The following is a 20,520-nucleotide window of genomic DNA, read 5'->3' on the forward strand; positions in this document are numbered from 1 at the left end:
TCTCGCTCTCTCTCTCGCTGTCTCTGTCTCTTTCACTCTCTCTGTCTCTCTGTCTCTCTCTCTCTCTGATTCTCTCTCTCTCTTTCTCTCTCTCTTTCTCTCTCTCTGTCTCTCTCTCTGATTCTCTCTCTCTTTCTCTCTCTCTGTCTCTCTCTCGCTCTCTCGCTGTCTCTCTCTGTCTCTCTCTCTGTCTCGCTGTCTCTCTCTCTCGCTGTCTCTCTCTCTGTCTCTCTGTCTCTCTCACTCTCTCTGTCTCTCTCTCTTTCTCTCATGAGCAGAAGGAAGACAGGGCATGTGTCAAACACTGGGCAACAGCTTTGGGAGGAGACGTGTCAGGGCAGACAAAACCCTCAACCCTTTATCAATTGCAGGACAAATAAATCCCTATCAGGGTCCACCAGATGTGTCATGGATATCCTGTGGACAGAAAGTCGTGACTTCTACCAGATTGATCTCATCCATTCTCATCTCTCTCCTGTCATATGGGTTTTCTTGGTGGTCTCTGTTCTGTTACAAGGCCCCCCAGCTAAGATACAATAGTCAGTGTGATGGTCTCTGTTCTGTTACATGGCCCCCCAGCTAAGATACAATAAAACGTGTGATTGGCAGGCAGCGATTTGTGCTTCCTCCATCACAGACACTGTTATCTGCCTCTCTCCTGTCGCATTCACTGAACAATATACATTATCCTTTCACCCCCCTGCCTCCTCCCCCCTGCCTCCCTCCCCCCTGCCTCCCTCCCCCCTGTCTTCCCTCCACCCCTCCACCCCTCCGCCTCCCCTCCCTCCTACCGCCCTCCACCCCTCTGCCTCCCCTCCCCTGTCCTCCCTCCACCCCTCCGCCTCCCCTCCCTCCTACCGCCCTCCACCCCTCTGCCTCCCCTCCCCCTGTCCTCCCTCCACCCCTCCGCCTCCCCTCCCTCCTACCGCCCTCCACCCCTCTGCCTCCCCACCCCCTGCCTCCCCTCCCCCCTGTCCTCCCTCCCTCCACCCCTCCTCCTCCCCTCCCTCCTACCGCCCTCCATATTCACTCCTGTCCTCCTCTCTCTCCCTCCCTCCCTCCTGTCCTCCTCTCTCTCCCTTCGCCCGGCTGTCATTACATCAGAACAACTCGTGTCAGGGAACAAATGGAGGGAGAGAGGTCAGGTAGACAGACAGACCTGAGAGTGAAGGTTGGAGCTACATCTAGTCGTTATTGGAGTGTCTGTTATGCTCTGTTGATGGAAGCTATATTTTAGGGCTGCTTAGAGATGGAACACAAGCTCGTACACTGAGCATTACCCTGTCAACACCACAAGCTCGTACACTGAGCATTACCCTGTCAACACCACAAGCTCATACACTGAGCATTACCCTGTCAACACCACAAGCCCGTACACTGAGCATTACCCTGTCAACACCACAAGCTCGTACACTGAGCATTACCCTGTCAACACCACAAGCCCGTACACTGAGCATTACTCTGTCAACACCACAAGCCCGTACACTGAGCATTACCCTGTCAACACCACAAGCCCGTACACTGATCATTACCTTGTCAACACCACAAGCCCGTACACTGAGCATTACCTTGTCAACACCACAAGCTCGTACACTGAGCATTACCCTGTCAACACCACAAGCCCGTACACTGAGCATTACCCTGTCAACACCACAAGCCCGTACACTGAGCATTACCCTGTCAACACCACAAGCCCGTACACTGAGCATTACCCTGTCAACACCACAAGCCCGTACACTGAGCATTACCCTGTCAACACCACAAGCCCGTACACTGAGCATTACCCTGTCAACACCACAAGCCCATACACTGAGCATTACCTTGTCAACACCACAAGCCCGTACACTGAGCATTACCCAACATATTATCATGATACATATTCAGGATTGAAGTAACTCATGCTGGCCTTGACTTTACCCTGTAAATCTACAGCCATTAAACGCTGTAGGGGGAACAGCTGTACCAATGTTAGTAGGGTTTCAGAGGTGGTTCTCTCTCCCAGAGGAGAGGAGAGGAGAGGAGAGGAGAGGAGAGTGTGTTAGGGCACTACGGTGCTGTTATGGCTGGCTGGCTGATGTAAGAGTTGTGAAAACATCAGTAAGACCCACAGACAGTCATCGTCAGGTCTGTCTCTCATGGACCATAGGAGACAGAGACCGGGTGGTCCAGCTGTCCTCCATGGCTCTACTGTTACCATGGTAATGTGATGTCTTTATAGATCATGATCCTGTCTTCCAACTTCTCCCCCCTCCCTCCCTCCCTCCCTCCCTCCCTCCCTCCCTCCCTCCCTCCCTCCCTCCCTCCCTCCCCCTCCAGTGGGATGCGATAACAGAGATGGATGAACAGAACCGACCTATCCATACCTTCCAGGTGTGTCATGTGATGGAGCCCAACCAGAACAACTGGCTACGGTCCAATTGGATCCAGCGCCAGGAAGCACAGAAGGTAATATACAATAATATATAGTATAATACTAATAATATATAGTATAATACTAATAATATACAGTATAACACTAATAATAATATATAGTATAATACTAATAAAATACAGTATAACACTAATAATAATATATAGTATAATACTAATAATATACAGTATAACACTAATAATAATATATAGTATAATACTAATAAAATACAGTATAACACTAATAATAATATATAGTATAATACTAATAAAATACAGTATAACACTAATAATAATATATAGTATAATACTAATAATATACAGTATAACACTAATAATAATATATAGTATAATACTAATAAAATACAGTATAACACTAATAATAATATATAGTATAATACTAATAAAATACAGTATAACACTAATAATAATATATAGTATAATACTAATAATAATATATAGTATAATACTAATAATATACAGTATAACACTAATAATAATATATAGTATAATACTAATAATATACAGTATAACACTAATAATAATATATAGTATAATACTAATAAAATACAGTATAACACTAATAATAATATATATGTTATGGTGAGTGAATGAGGACCCAAAAGCGAACTAACTTAAACAGAGCTTCTTTAATGACCAAACATAGGTAGGCTCAGATAGACCGGCAGATTCCGACAGGACAGGACAAGGTTACAGCAAACATGACGATAGTCTGGCTCAGGCATGAAACACAAACAAGAATCCGACAAGGACAGGAACAGAAACAGAGAGAGATATAGGGACCTAATCAGAGGGAAAAAGGGAACAGGTGGGAAACGGGGTGAATGGGTAGTCAGAGGAGACAAGGAACAGCTGGGAGAAAGCGGGGGAGAAAAGGTAACCTAACAACGACCAGCAGAGGGAGACAGGGTGAAGGGAAAGGACAGAGACAAGACACAACATGACAGTACCCCCCCCACTCACCGAGCGCCTCCTGGCGCACTCGAGGAGGAAACCTGGCGGCAACGGAGGAAATCCTCGATCAGCGCACGGTCCAGCACGTCCCGAGAGGGAACCCAACTCCTCTCCTCAGGACCGTACCCCTCCCAATCGACAAGGTACTGGTGACCACGGCCCCGAGGACGCATGTCCAAAATCCTGCGGACCCTGTAGATGGGTGCGCCCTCGACAAGGATGGGGGGGGGGGGGGGGAAGACGAGCGGGGGCGCGAAGAACGGGCTTAATACAGGAGACATGGAAGACCGGGTGGACGCGACGAAGGTATCGCGGAAGAAGAAGTCGAACTGCGACAGGATTGATGACCCGAGAAATACGGAACGGACCGATGAACCGCGGGGTCAACTTGCGAGAAGCCGTCTTAAGGGGAAGGTTCTGAGTGGAGAGCCAAACTCTCTGACCGCGACAATATCTAGGACTCTTAGTTCTACGCTTATTAGCAGCCCTCACAGTCTGCGCCCTATAACGGCAAAGTGCAGACCTGACCCTCTTCCAGGTGCGCTCGCAACGTTGGACAAAAGCCTGAGCGGAGGGGACGCTGGACTCGGCGAACTGAGATGAGAACAGCGGAGGCTGGTACCCGAGGCTACTCTGAAAAGGAGATAGCCCGGTCGCAGACGAAGGAAGCGAGTTGTGGGCGTATTCTGCCCAGGGGAGCTGTTCTGACCAAGACGCAGGGTTGCGAAAAGAAAGACTGCGTAAGATGCGACCAATAGTCTGATTGGCCCGTTCTGCTTGACCGTTAGACTGGGGGTGAAAGCCGGAAGAGAGACTGACGGAAGCCCCAATCAAACGGCAAAACTCCCTCCAAAATTGAGACGTGAATTGCGGACCTCTGTCCGAAACGACGTCTGACGGAAGGCCATGAATTCTGAAAACATTCTCGATGATGATTTGTGCCGTCTCTTTAGCAGAAGGAAGCTTAGCAAGGGGAATGAAATGAGCCGCCTTAGAGAACCTATCGACAACCGTAAGAATAACAGTCTTCCCCGCTGACGAAGGCAGTCCGGTGACAAAATCTAAGGCGATGTGAGACCACGGTCGAGAGGGAATAGGAAGCGGCCTGAGACGGCCGGCAGGAGGAGAGTTACCGGACTTAGTCTGCGCGCAGACCGAACAAGCAGCCACGAAACGACGCGTGTCATGCTCCCGGGTGGGCCACCAAAAACGCTGGCGAATGGAAGCAAGCGTACCCCGAACGCCAGGGTGGCCGGCTAACTTGGCAGAGTGAGCCCACTGAAGAACGGCCAGACGAGTAGGAACGGGAACGAAAAGAAGGTTCCTAGGACAAGCGCGCGGCGACGGAGTGTGAGTGAGCGCTTGTTTTACCTGCCTCTCAATTCCCCAGACAGTCAACCCGACAACACGCCCCTCAGGGAGAATCCCCTCGGGGTCAGTGGAGGCTACTGAAGAACTGAAGAGACGAGACAAAGCATCAGGCTTGGTGTTCTTAGAGCCCGGACGATAAGAAATCACGAACTCGAAACGAGCGAAAAACAGCGCCCAACGCGCCTGACGCGCATTAAGTCGTTTGGCAGAACGGATGTACTCAAGGTTCCTATGGTCAGTCCAAACGACAAAAGGAACGGTCGCCCCCTCCAACCACTGTCGCCATTCGCCTAGGGCTAACCGGATGGCGAGCAGTTCGCGGTTACCCACATCATAGTTACGTTCCGACGGCGACAGGCGATGAGAAAAATACGCGCATGGGTGGACCTTGTCGTCAGAGAGGGAGCGCTGAGAAAGAATGGCTCCCACGCCCACCTCTGACGCGTCAACCTCGACAACGAACTGTCTAGAGACGTCAGGTGTAACAAGGATAGGAGCGGATGTAAAACGATTCTTGAGGAGATCAAAAGCTCCCTGGGCGGAAACGGACCACTTAAAGCACGTCTTGACAGAAGTAAGGGCTGTGAGAGGAGCGGCCACCTGACCGAAATTACGGATGAAACGACGATAGAAGTTCGCGAAGCCGAGAAAGCGCTGCAGCTCGACGCGTGACTTAGGGACGGGCCAATCAATGACAGCTTGGACTTTAGCGGGATCCATCTTAATGCCTTCAGCGGAAATAACAGAACCGAGAAATGTGACGGAGGAGGCATGAAAAGTGCACTTCTCAGCCTTCACAAAAAGACAATTCTCTAAAAGGCGCTGGAGGACACGTCGAACGTGCTGAACATGAATCTGGAGTGACGGTGAAAAAATCAGGATATCGTCAAGGTAAACGAAAACAAAGATGTTCAGCATGTCTCTCAGGACATCATTGACTAATGCCTGAAAGACAGCTGGAGCGTTAGCGAGGCCGAAAGGAAGAACCCGGTATTCAAAGTGCCCTAACGGAGTGTTAAACGCCGTCTTCCACTCGTCCCCCTCCCTGATGCGCACGAGATGGTAAGCGTTACGAAGGTCCAACTTAGTGAAAAACCTGGCTCCCTGCAGGATCTCGAAGGCTGAAGACATAAGAGGAAGCGGATAACGATTCTTAACTGTTATGTCATTCAGCCCTCGATAATCTATGCAGGGGCGCAGAGACCCGTCCTTCTTCTTGACAAAAAAAAACCCCGCTCCGGCGGGAGAGGAGGAGGGGACTATGGTACCGGCGTCAAGAGCTACAGACAAATAATCCTCGAGAGCCTTACGTTCGGGAGCCGACAGAGAGTATAGTCTACCCCGGGGGGGAGTGGTTCCCGGAAGGAGATCAATACTACAATCATACGACCGGTGTGGAGGAAGAGAGGTGGCCCTGGACCGACTGAACACCGTGCGCAGATCGTGATATTCCTCCGGCACCCCTGTCAAATCACCAGGCTCCTCCTGTGAAGAAGAGACAGAGGAAACAGGAGGGATAGCAGACATTAAACATTTCACATGACAAGAGACGTTCCAGGAGAGGATAGAATTACTAGACCAATTAATGGAAGGATTATGACAAACTAGCCAGGGATGGCCCAAAACAACAGGTGTAAAAGGTGAACGAAAAATCAAAAAAGAAATGGTTTCGCTATGATTACCAGAAACAGTGAGGGTTAAAGGTAGCGTCTCACGCTGAATCCTGGGGAGAGGACTACCATCCAGGGCGAACAAGGCCGTGGACTCCCTTAACTGTCTGAGAGGAACGTCATGTTCCCGAGCCCAGGTCTCGTCCATAAAACAGCCCTCCGCCCCAGAGTCTATTAAGGCACTGCAGGAAGCTGACGAACCGGTCCAGCGTAGATGGACCGACAAGGTAGTGCAGGATCTTGAAGGAGAGACAGGAGTAGTAGCGCTCACCAGTAGCCCTCCGCTTACTGATGAGCTCTGGCTTTTACTGGACATGAAGTGACAAAATGACCAGCAGAACCGCAATAGAGACAGAGGCGGTTGGTGATTCTCCGTTCCCTCTCCTTAGTCGAGATGCGGATACCTCCCAGCTGCATAGGCTCAGCTCCCGAGCCGGCAGAGGAAGATGGTAGTGATGCGGAGAGGGGGGCAACGGAGAACGCGAGCTCCTTTCCACGAGCTCGGTGACGCAGATCAACCCGTCGCTCAATGCGAATAGCGAGTTCAATCAGGGAATCCACGCTGGAAGGGACCTCCCGGGAGAGAATCTCATCCTTTACCTCTGCGCGGAGACCCTCCAGAAAACGAGCGAGCAAAGCCGGCTCGTTCCAGCCACTGGAGGCAGCAAGAGTGCGAAACTCAATAGAGTAGTCTGTTATGGATCGATTACCTTGACATAGGGAAGACAGGGCCCTGGAAGCCTCCTCCCCAAAAACAGATCGATCAAAAACCCGTATCATCTCCTCCTTAAAGTCCTGATACTGGTTAGTACACTCAGCCCTTGCCTCCCAGATTGCCGTGCCCCACTCACGAGCCCGTCCAATAAGGAGAGATATGACGTAGGCGACACGAGCAGTGCTCCTGGAGTAAGTGTTGGGCTGGAGAGAAAACACAATATCACACTGGGTGAGGAACGAGCGGCATTCAGTGGGCTCCCCAGAGTAACACGGCGGGTTATTGATTCTGGGCTCCGGAGATTCGAAAGCCCTGGAAGTGGCCGGTGGATCGAGGCGGAGATGGTGAACCTGTTCTGTGAGGTTGGAGACTTGGGTGGCCAGGGTCTCAACGGCATGTCGAGCAGCAGACACTTCCTGCTCGTGTCTGCCTAGCATCGCTCCCTGGATCCCGACGGCTGAGTGGAGAGGATCCGAAGTCGCTGGGTCCATTCTTGGTCGGATTCTTCTGTTATGGTGAGTGAATGAGGACCCAAAAGCGAACTAACTTAAACAGAGCTTCTTTAATGACCAAACATAGGTAGGCTCAGATAGACCGGCAGATTCCGACAGGACAGGACAAGGTTACAGCAAACATGACGATAGTCTGGCTCAGGCATGAAACACAAACAAGAATCCGACAAGGACAGGAACAGAAACAGAGAGAGATATAGGGACCTAATCAGAGGGAAAAAGGGAACAGGTGGGAAACGGGGTGAATGGGTAGTCAGAGGAGACAAGGAACAGCTGGGAGAAAGCGGGGGAGAAAAGGTAACCTAACAACGACCAGCAGAGGGAGACAGGGTGAAGGGAAAGGACAGAGACAAGACACAACATGACAATATAGTATAATACTAATAATATACAGTATAACACTAATAATAATATATAGTATAATACTAATAAAATACAGTATAACACTAATAATAATATATAGTATAATAACAATAATAATATTCAGTATAATACTAATAATAATATACACCAGACAACACAGAAGGTAATATATATTAATATATATTATAATTGATAGTATAATACTAATAATAATATACACCATACAGCACAGAAGGTAATATATAATAATATATAGTATAATTTATAGTATAATACTAATAATAATATACACCAGGTAGCACAGAAGGTAATATATAATAATATATAGTATAATTTATAGTATAATACTAATAATAATATACACCAGGTAGCACAGAAGGTAATATATAATAATATATAGTATAATTTATAGTATAATACTAATAATAATATACACCAGGCAGCACAGAAGGTAATATATAATAATATATAGTATAATTTATAGTATAATACTAATAATAATATACACCAGGTAGCACTGAAGGTAATATATACTAATATACAGTATAATACTAATAATAATATACGCCAGGCAGCACAGAAGGTAATATATAATAATATACAGTATAATACTAATAATAATATACACCAGACAGCACTGAAGGTAATATATAATAATATATAGTATAATTTATAGTATAATTGTAATAATAATATACTAATAATTCTAAGGTAATATATAACCCAGGTGTGTTGCAGGTAATAAAAGGTGTATGTGGTGTTACCTTCAGGTGTACGTGGAGCTGCGCTTCACCCTGAGAGACTGTAACTCCATCCCTTGGGTGTCTGGTACCTGCAAGGAGACCTTTAACCTCTTCTACCTCCAGACAGAGGAGCCACACGCCGCCGCCACCCGCTTCAGACCCGCCGACTACGCCAAGGTATAGTTTTAGAGAATCCTACTTGTTACTTTTTTTATTACAACTCTTATTGGACCAGGACAGTTGACTGAGAACACGTTCTCATTCGCAGCAACGACCTGGGGAATAGTTACAGGGGAATGAAGGAGCCAATTGGAAGCTGGGGATGATTAGGTGGCCATGGTATGAGGGCCAGGTTGGACATGTTAAACCCGGACACTGGGGTTTAACACCCCTACTCTTGCGATAAATGCAATGGGATCTTTAATGACCAAAGAGAGTCACCCGTTTAACGTCACATCTGAAAGATCCCACAGGACTATGTCCCCAATCACTGCCCTGGAACATCTCCTTAGACCAGAGGGAAGAGTGCCTCCTACTGGCCCTCCAACACCACTTCCACCAGCACCTGGTCTCCCATCCAGGAACCGACCAGGACCAACCCTGCTTAGCTTCAGAGGCAAGCCAGCGGTGGCATTCTGCTGGCTAATTTTCACTTATTGGACTTTTTGACTCATCACATATTGACATAGTGTTCTTCTCTTTCATATACCTTATTTACATGTTATTATCTGTGTGACAGACAAAGACAAAACAAAACCTGACCTAGTGTTCTTATTGGACTGTTTTCATAGCTGTTTCTATAGCTGTTGTTACTGAGGGGAGTTATTTCATAGCTGTTGTTACTGAGGAGAGTTATTTCATAGCTGTTGTTACTGAGGAGAGTTATTTCATAGCTGTTGTTACTGAGGAGAGTTATTTCATAGCTGTTGTTACTGAGGAGAGTTATTTCATAGCTGTTGTTACTGAGGAGAGTTATTTCATAGCTGTTGTTACTGAGGAGAGTTATTTTATAGCTGTTGTTACTGTTAAAGAGGAGAGTTATTTCATAGCTGTTGTTACTGAGGAGAGTTATTTCATAGTTGTTGTTACTGAGGAGAGTTATTTCATAGCTGTTGTTACTGAGGAGAGTTATTTCATAGCTGTTGTTACTGAGGAGAGTTATTTCATAGCTGTTGTTACTGAGGAGAGTTATTTCATAGCTGTTGTTACTGTTCAAGAGGAGAGTTATTTTATAGTTGTTGTTACTGAGGAGAGTTATTTCATAGCTGTTGTTACTGTTAAAGAGGAGAGTTATTTCATAGCTGTTGTTACTGTTAAAGAGGAGAGTTATTTCATAGTTGTTGTTACTGAGGAGAGTTATTTCATAGCTGTTGTTACTGAGGAGAGTTATTTCATAGCTGTTGTTACTGAGGAGAGTTATTTCATAGCTGTTGTTACTGAGGAGAGTTATTTCATAGCTGTTGTTACTGAGGAGAGTTATTTCATAGCTGTTGTTACTGTTAAAGAGGAGAGTTATTTCATAGCTGTTGTTACTGTTAAAGAGGAGAGTTATTTCATAGTTGTTACTGAGGAGAGTTATTTCATAGTTGTTGTTACTGAGGATAGTTATTTCATAGCTGTTGTTACTGAAGAGAGTTATTTCATAGCTGTTGTTACTGAGGAGAGTTATTTCATAGCTGTTGTTACTGTTACTGAGGAGAGTTATTTCATAGCTGTTGTTACTGAGGAGAGTTATTTCATAGTTGTTGTTACTGAGGAGAGTTATTTCATAGCTGTTGTTACTGAGTAGAGTTATTTCATAGTTGTTGTTACTGAGGAGAGTTATTTCATAGTTGTTGTTACTGAGGAGAGTTATTTCATAGCTGTTGTTACTGAGGATAGTTATTTCATAGCTGTTGTTACTGAGGAGAGTTATTTCATAGCTGTTGTTACTGTTAAAGAGGATAGTTATTTCATAGCTGTTGTTACTGTTAAAGAGGAGAGTTATTTCATAGTTGTTGTTACTGAGGAGAGTTATTTCATAGCTGTTGTTACTGAGGAGAGTTATTTCATAGCTGTTGTTACTGTTACTGAGGAGAGTTATTTCATAGCTGTTGTTACTGAGGAGAGTTATTTCATAGTTGTTGTTACTGAGGAGAGTTATTTCATAGCTGTTGTTACTGAGTAGAGTTATTTCATAGTTGTTGTTACTGAGGAGAGTTATTTCATAGTTGTTGTTACTGAGGAGAGTTATTTCATAGCTGTTGTTACTGAGGAGAGTTATTTCATAGCTGTTGTTACTGAGGAGAGTTATTTCATAGTTGTTGTTACTGAGGAGAGTTATTTCATAGCTGTTGTTACTGAGGAGAGTTATTTCATAGCTGTTGTTACTGAGGAGAGTTATTTCATAGCTGTTGTTACCGAGGAGAGTTATTTCATAGTTGTTGTTACTGAGGAGAGTTATTTCATAGCTGTTGTTACTGAGGAGAGTTATTTCATAGTTGTTGTTACTGAGGAGAGTTATTTTATAGCTGTTGTTACTGTTAAAGAGGAGAGTTATTTCATAGCTGTTGTTACTGTTACTGAGGAGAGGTATTTCATCATTTAATGGTGCTGTGACTCATATGATGAAAAACATATGGATATGATTTGATTTGAAGGTGGACACCATTGCTGCCGATGAGAGCTTCACACAGACGGACCTGGGCGACCGCGTTCTGCGCCTCAACACGGAGGTGAGTTTGGTTGAATATTATATTCATTACGTTCTTACACTACAGTGATCTTTTGTCTCTTTGTTTTCTCTCTCTTTATTGAAAATAAAAAAAAAATATATATATATATATATATATTCATTAGATTTTCAGGGCAGAACTACAGATTTTTTACCTTATCAGCTCAGGGATTCGATCTAGCAACCTTTCGCTAGGCTACCTGCCACCTCTACACTCTAACCACTAGGCTACCTGCCTCCTCTACACTCTAACCACTAGACTACCTGCCTCCTCTACACTCTAACCACTAGGCTACCTGCCTCCTCTACACTCTAACCACTAGGCTACCTGCCTCCTCTACACTCTAACCACTAGACTACCTGCCTCCTCTACACTCTAACCACTAGGCTACCTGCCTCCTCTACACTCTAACCACTAGGCTACCAGCCTCCTCTACACTCTAACCACTAGGCTACCTGCCTCCTCTACACTCTAACCACTAGGCTACCAGCCGCCTCTACACTCTAACCACTAGGCTACCTGCCTCCTCTACACTCTAACCACTAGGCTACCTGCCGCCTCTACACTCTAACCACTAGGCTACCTGCCTCCTCTACACTCTAACCACTAGACTACCTGCCTCCTCTACACTCTAACCACTAGGCTACCTGCCTCCTCTACCCTCTAACCACTAGACTACCTGCCTCCTCTACACTCTAACCACTAGGCTACCTGCCTCCTCTACACTCTAACCACTAGGCTACCTGCCTCCTCTACACTCTAACCACTAGGCTGCCTGCCTCCTCTACACTCTAACCACTAGGCTACCTGCCTCCTCTACACTCTAACCACTAGACTACCTACCTCCTCTACACTCTAACCACTAGGCTACCTGCCTCCTATACACTCTAACCACTAGGCTACCTGCCTCCTCTACACTCTAACCACTAGGCTACCTGCCTCCTCTACACTCTAACCACTAGACTACCTGCCACCTCTACACTCTAACCACTAGGCTACCTGCCACCTCTACACTCTAACCACTAGTCTACCTGCCACCTCTACACTCTAACCACTAGGCTACCTGCCGCCTCTACACTCTAACCACTAGGCTACCTGCCTCCTCTACACTCTAACCACTAGGCTACCTGCCACCTCTACCCTCTAACCACTAGGCTACCTGCCTCCTCTACACTCTAACCACTAGTCTACCTGCCGCCTCTACACTCTAACCACTAGACTACCTGCCTCCTCTACACTCTAACCACTAGGCTACCTGCCTCCTCTACACTCTAACCACTAGGCTACCTGCCACCTCTACACTCTAACCACTAGGCTACCTGCCACCTCAACACTCTAACCACTAGACTACCTGCCACCTCTACACTCTAACCACTAGGCTACCTGCCACCTCTACACTCTAACCACTAGACTACCTGCCTCCTCTACACTCTAACCACTAGGCTACCTGCCGCCTCTACACTCTAACCACTAGACTACCTGCCGCCTCTACACTCTAACCACTAGACTACCTGCCTCCTCTACACTCTAACAACTAGACTACCTACCTCCTCTACACTCTAACCACTAGACTACCTGCCTCCTCTACACTCTAACCACTAGACTACCTGCCGCCTCTACACTCTAACCACTAGACTACCTGCCGCCTCTACACTCTAACCACTAGACTACCTGCCGCCTCTACACTCTAACCACTAGGCTACCTGCCTCCTCTACACTCTAACCACTAGACTACCTGCCTCCTCTGCACTCTAACCACTATGGCTACCTGCCTCCTCTACACTCTAACCACTAGACTACCTGCCTCCTCTACACTCTAACCACTAGACTACCTGCCTCCTCTGCACTCTAACCACTAGACTACCTGCCTCGTCTACACTCTAACCACTAGGCTACCTGCCTCCTCTACACTCTAACCACTAGACTACCTGCCTCCTCTGCACTCTAACCACTAGGCTACCTGCCTCCTCTACACTCTAACCGCTATGGCTACCTGCCTCCTCTACACTCTAACCACTAGGCTACCCTGCCGCCTCTACACTCTAACCACTAGGCTACCTGCCTCCTCTACACACTAACCATTATGCTACCTACCTCCTCTACACTCTAACCACTAGACTACCTGCCTCCTCTACACTCTAACCACTAGACTACCTGCCGCCTCTACACTCTAACCACTAGACTACCTGCCGCCTCTACACTCTAACCACTAGACTACCTGCCGCCTCTACACTCTAACCACTAGGCTACCTGCCTCCTCTACACTCTAACCACTAGACTACCTGCCTCCTCTACACTCTAACCACTAGGCTACCTGCCTCCTCTGCACTCTAACCACTATGGCTACCTGCCTCCTCTACACTCTAACCACTAGACTACCTGCCTCCTCTACACTCTAACCACTAGACTACCTGCCTCCTCTGCACTCTAACCACTAGACTACCTGCCTCCTCTGCACTCTAACCACTAGGCTACCTGCCTCCTCTACACTCTAACCACTAGACTACCTGCCTCCTCTACACTCTAACCACTAGGCTCCCTGCCTAATCTATACTCTAACCACTAGACTACCTGCCTCCTCTACACTCTAACCACTAGACTACCTGCCTCCTCTACACTCTAACCACTATGGCTACCTGCCTCCTCTACACTCTAACCACTAGACTACCTGCCTCCTCTACACTAACCACTATGGCTCCCTGCCTCATCTATACTCTAACCACTAGACTACCTGCCTCCTCTACACTCTAACCACTAGACTACCTGCCTCCTCTACACTCTAACCACTAGACTACCTGCCTCCTCTACACTCTAACCACTAGGCTCCCTGCCTCATCTATACTCTAACCACTAGACTACCTGCCTCCTCTACACTCTAACCACTAGACTACCTGCCACCTCTACACTCTAACCACTAGGCTACCTGCCGCCCAACACTCTAACCACTAGGCTACCTGCCACCTCTACACTCTAACCACTAGGCTACCTGCCTCCTCTACACTCTAACCACTAGGCTACCTGCCTCCTCTACACTCTAACCACTAGGCTACCTGCCTCCTCTACACTCTAACCACTAGGCTACCTGCCTCCTATACACTCTAACCACTATGGCTACCTGCCATTCACTACACAGAGGAGAGGGACACGTGGCATGTTGAATCTATAATAATATATATGGACTCTTAGGGTAGAGACCATGTTGAATCTATAATAATATATATGGACTCTTAGGGTAGAGACCATGTTGAATCTATAATAATATATATGGACTCTTAGGGTAGAGACCTGGGAGCCATGTTGAATCTATAATAATATATATGGACTCTTAGGGTAGAGACCATGTTGAATCTATAATAATATATATGGACTCTTAGGGTAGAGACCATGTTGAATCTATAATAATATATATGGACTCTTAGGGTAGAGGTCATGTTGAATCTATAATAATATATATGGACTCTTAGGGTAGAGACCATGTTGAATCTATAATAATATATATGGACTCTTAGGCTAGAGACCATGTTGAATCTATAATAATATATATGGACTCTTAGGGTAGAGACCATGTTGAATCTATAATAATATAAATGGACTCTTAGGGTAGAGGCCATGTTGAATCTATAATAATATATATGGACTCTTAGGGTGGAGGCCATGTTGAATCTATAATAATATATATGGACTCTTAGGGTAGAGACCATGTTGAATCTATAATAATATATATGGACTCTTAGGGTAGAGACCATGTTGAATCTATAATAATATATATGGACTCTTAGGGTAGAGACCATGTTGAATCTATAATAATATATATGGACTCTTAGGGTAGAGACCTGGGAGCCATGTTGAATCTATAATAATATATATGGACTCTTAGGCTAGAGACCATGTTGAATCTATAATAATATATATGGACTCTTAGGGTAGAGACCATGTTGAATCTATAATAATATATATGGACTCTTAGGGTGGAGGCCATGTTGAATCTATAATAATATATATGGACTCTTAGGGTAGAGACCATGTTGAATCTATAATAATATATATGGACTCTTAGGGTAGAGACCATGTTGAATCTATAATAATATATATGGACTCTTAGGGTAGAGACCATGTTGAATCTATAATAATATATATGGACTCTTAGGGTAGAGACCATGTTGAATCTATAATAATATATATGGACTCTTAGGGTAGAGGTCATGTTGAATCTATAATAATATATATGGACTCTTAGGGTAGAGACCATGTTGAATCTATAATAATATATATGGACTCTTAGGGTAGAGACCTGGGAGCCATGTTGAATCTATAATAATATATATGGACTCTTAGGGTAGAGACCATGTTGAATCTATAATAATATATATGGACTCTTAGGGTAGAGACCATGTTGAATCTATAATAATATATATGGACTCTTAGGGTGGAGGCCATGTTGAATCTATAATAATATATATGGACTCTTAGGGTAGAGACCATGTTGAATCTATAATAATATATATGGACTCTTAGGGTAGAGACCTGGGAGCCATGTTGAATCTATAATAATATATATGGACTCTTAGGGTAGAGACCATGTTGAATCTATAATAATATATATGGACTCTTAGGGTAGAGACCATGTTGAATCTATAATAATATATATGGACTCTTAGGGTAGAGACCATGTTGAATCTATAATAATATATATGGACTCTTAGGGTAGAGACCATGTTGAATCTATAATAATATATATGGACTCTTAGGGTAGAGACCATGTTGAATCTATAATAATATATATGGACTCTTAGGGTAGAGGTCATGTTGAATCTATAATAATATATATGGACTCTTAGGGTAGAGACCATGTTGAATCTATAATAATATATATGGACTCTTAGGGTGGAGGCCATGTTGAATCTATAATAATATATATGGACTCTTAGGGTGGAGGCCATGTTGAATCTATAATAATATATATGGACTCTTAGGGTAGAGACCATGTTGAATCTATAATAATATATATGGACTCTTAGGGTAGAGACCATGTTGAATCTATAATAATATATATGGACTCTTAGGGTAGAGACCATGTTGAATCTATAATAATATATATGGACTCTTAGGGTAGAGACCTGGGAGCCATGTTGAATCTATAATAATATATATGGACTCTTAGGGTAGAGACCATGTTGAATCTATAATAATATATATGGACTCTTAGGGTAGAGACCATGTTGAATCTATAATAATATATATGGACTCTTAGGGTAGAGACCATGTTGAATCTATAATAATATATATGGACTCTTAGGGTAGAGGCCATGTTGAATCTATAATAATATATATGGACTCTTAGGGTAGAGACCATGTTGAATCTATAATAATATATATGGACTCTTAGGGTAGAGACCATGTTGAATCTATAATAATATATATGGACTCTTAGGGTAGAGACCATGTTGAATCTATAATAATATATATGGACTCTTAGGGTAGAGACCATGTTGAATCTATAATAATATATATGGACTCTTAGGGTAGAGACCATGTTGAATCTATAATAATATATATGGACTCTTAGGGTAGAGACCTGGGAGCCATGTTGAATCTATAATAATATATATGGACTCTTAGGGTAGAGGCCATGTTGAATCTATAATAATATATATGGACTCTTAGGGTAGAGGCCATGTTGAATCTATAATAATATATATGGACTCTTAGGCTAGAGGCCTCGCCACAGGTCTTTACGGAGCCATGTTGAATCTCCCTGTTTCTGCCCTTATAATAGATGCTGTTTGAGAGGTAATTTCATTGTGTAGCCTACGCTCTACTGTAAGCCTATGACAAATACAAACGTTCCTTTGATTTGAGGTCAGAGAGGTTGGCCCCGTGACCCAGAAGGGCTTCTACCTGGCGTTCCAGGATGTGGGGGCGTGTATCGCTCTGGTCTCCGTCAAGGTGTTCTATAAGGTATTGTGATCTATTTATGTATTATATTTATCTGTCTGTCTGTCTGTCTGTCTGTCTGTCTGTCTGTCTGTCTGTCTGTCTGTCTGTCTGTCTGTCTGTCTGTCTGTCTGTCTGAACTATGTACAGTGGCTTGTGAAAGTATTCACCCCCCTTGGCTATTTTGTTTCCTAACAACCTGGAATTAAAATTGATTTTTGGGGGGTTTGTATCATTTGATTTACACAATATGCCTACCACTTTGAAGATGCAAAATATTTTTTATTGTGAAACAAATAAGAAATAAGACAAAAAAAACGGAAATCTTGAGAGTGCATAACTATTCACCCCCCACAAAGTCAATACTTTGTAGAGCCACCTTTTGCAGCAATTATAGCTGCAAGTCTCTTGGGATATGTCTCTAAAAGCTTGGCACATCTAGCCACTGGCATTTTTGCCCATTCTTCAAGGCAAAACTGCTCCAGCTTCACCAAGTTGGATGGGTTCTGCTGGTGTACAATAATCATTAAGTCATACCACAGATTCTCAATGGGATTGAGGTCTGGGCTTTGACTAGGCCATTCCAAGACATTTAAATGTTTCCCTTAAATCACTCAAGTGTTGCTTTAGTGGTATGCTTAGAGTCATTGTCCTGCTGGAAGGTGAACCTCCATCCCAGTCTCAAATCTCTGGAAGACTGAAACAGGTTTGTATTTAGCACCATCCATTATTCCTTCAATTCTGACCAGTTTCTCAGTCCCTGCCGATGAAGAACATCCCATGCTTCACTGTGGGGGATGATGTTCTCGGGGTGATGAGAGGTGTTGGGTTTGCGCCAGACATAGCGTTTTCCTTGATGGCCAAAAAGCTGACCAGAGTACCTTCTTCCATATGTTTGTGGATTCTCCCACATGCCTTTTGGCGAACAACAAACATGTTTGCTTATTTTTTTCTTTAAGCAATGGCTTTTTTCTGGCCACAAAGCCCAGCTCTGTGGAGTGTACGGCTTAAAGTGGTCCTATGGACAGATACTCCTATTTTCGCTGTGGAGCTTTGCAGCTCCTTCAGGGTTATCTTTGGTCTCTTTGGTGCCTCTCTGATTAATGCCCTCCTTGTCTGGTCTGTGAGTTTTGATGGGCGGCCCTCTCTTGGCGGGTTTGTTGTGATGCCATATTCTTTCCATGTTTTAATAATGGATTTAATGGTGCTCCGTGGGATGTAAAAGTTTCTGATATTGTTTTATAAACTAACCCTGATCTGTACTTCTCCACAACTTTGTCCCTGACCTGTTTGGAGAGCTGCTTGGTCTTCATGGTGCCCCTTGCTTAGTGGTGATGGGGCCTTTCAGAACATTTGTATATATACTGAGATCATGTGACACTTGGTCTGCACACAGGTGGACTTTATTTAACTAATTATGTGGCTTCTGAAGGTAATTGGTTCTTATTTAGGGGCTTCATAGCAAAGGGGGTGAATACATATACACACACCACTTCATAGCAACGGGGGTGAATACATATGCACACACCACTTTTACATTTTTTAAATTTTTCAAACAAGTGTTGTTTTTTTCACCAATTTGGACTATTTTGTGTTTGTCCATTTCATGAAATTCAAATAAAAATCAATTTAAATGACAGGTTGCAATGCAACAAAAACTCCAAGTGGGATGAATACTTTTGCAAGGCCCTGTACTGACTTTATATCTCTCTCCTTATCGAAGCGCTGTCCATCCACTCTGAGGAACCTGGCAGCGTTCCCAGACACGGTACCAAGGGTCGACTCCTCCTCGCTGGTGGAGGTGCGGGGAGCGTGCGTGGAGAACGCAGAGGAGAGGGACACGCCCAAACTGTACTGTGGGGCGGACGGGGACTGGCTGGTTCCTCTGGGGCGATGCGTCTGTAGTCTGGGACATGAGGAGATTGACGGAATCTGCCAGGGTGAGTTGTGGCTAACATTGGGCTCAGATATCAGTTCAACGTCTAGTTTTGATTTATATTTGGTTGAGTTGTCAAAATACGTGAATTCAACGTGAATTCAATGTGAATTCAGCGTGAAATCAACGTGAATTCAGCGTGAAATCAACGTGAATTCAACATGAAATCAACGTGAATTCAATGTGAAATCAACGTGAAATCAACGTGAATTCAGCGTGAAATCAACGTGAATTCAGCGTGAAATCAACGTGAATTCAACATGAAATCAACGTGAATTCAATGTGAATTCAACGTGAAATCAACGTGAATTCAACATGAAATCAACGTGAATTCAATGTGAAATCAACGTGAATTCAACGTGAAATCAACGTGAATTCAATGTGAATTCAGCGTGAAATCAACGTGAATTCAACATGAAATCAACGTGAATTCAACGTGAAATCAACGTGAATTCAACAATAAAATTCACCACTTCATTTGATTTAGGTTAGAGACGTCGGGTGACAAAAATAAGAAATGGCAAATCCAATCAGTTTTACACATTGATTCACGTATAATTATTTTGTTGAAATGACATGGAAACAACGTTGATCAAACCAGTTTTTGCCCAGTGGGTTCGTAGTGCTTTATATTGTTGTGTGCTTATTCGGGCTGACCCCAATTAGTCGACTGGTCGATTGTTTGGCCAACCCCAAACAGCAAGCAATGCAGGTGTAGAAGCACGGTGGCTAGGAAAAACTCCTTGAAAGGCCAAAACCTAGGAAGAAACCTAGAGAGGAACCAGGCTATGTGGGGTGGCCAGGCCTCTTCTGGCTGTGCCGGGTGGAGATTATAACAGAACATGGCCAAGATGTTCAAATGTTCATAAATGACCAGCATGGTCGAATAATAATAAGGCAGAACAGTTGAAACTGGAGCAGCAGCACGGTCAGGTGGACTGGGGACAGCAAGGAGTCATCATGTCAGGTAGTCCTGGGGCATGGTCCTAGGGCTCAGGTCAGTTGAAACTGGAGCAGCAGCACGGCCAGGTGGACTGGGGACAGCAAGGAGTCATCATGTCAGGTAGTCCTGGAGCATGGTCCTAGGGCTCAGGTCCTCCGAGAGAGAGAGAAAGAAAGAGAGAAGGAGAGAATTAGAGAACGCACACTTAGATTCACACAGGACACCGATTAGGACA

At 44.6% G+C, this 20,520-nt stretch overlaps 1 protein-coding gene across 1 annotated transcript in view; it reads left to right on the forward strand.

The window, feature by feature from the left end:
* The window catches only part of LOC118941052 (ephrin type-A receptor 6-like), a 154,506-nt gene that overhangs the window by 31,852 nt on the left and 102,134 nt on the right, over positions 1-20,520 (forward strand). The window contains exons 3-7 of the mRNA XM_090206892.1: positions 2,317-2,445; positions 8,786-8,935; positions 11,398-11,472; positions 17,332-17,430; positions 19,130-19,346. Of these exons, the coding sequence (XP_090063018.1) occupies positions 2,317-2,445; positions 8,786-8,935; positions 11,398-11,472; positions 17,332-17,430; positions 19,130-19,346 (670 nt within the window). The remainder of the gene's footprint in view (positions 1-2,316; positions 2,446-8,785; positions 8,936-11,397; positions 11,473-17,331; positions 17,431-19,129; positions 19,347-20,520) is intronic.

This window comes from Oncorhynchus mykiss, chromosome 18 (assembly GCF_057628025.1).
Source record: "Oncorhynchus mykiss isolate SJ-2025 chromosome 18, ASM5762802v1, whole genome shotgun sequence".
In the NCBI taxonomy this organism is placed as follows: domain Eukaryota; kingdom Metazoa; phylum Chordata; class Actinopteri; order Salmoniformes; family Salmonidae; genus Oncorhynchus; species Oncorhynchus mykiss.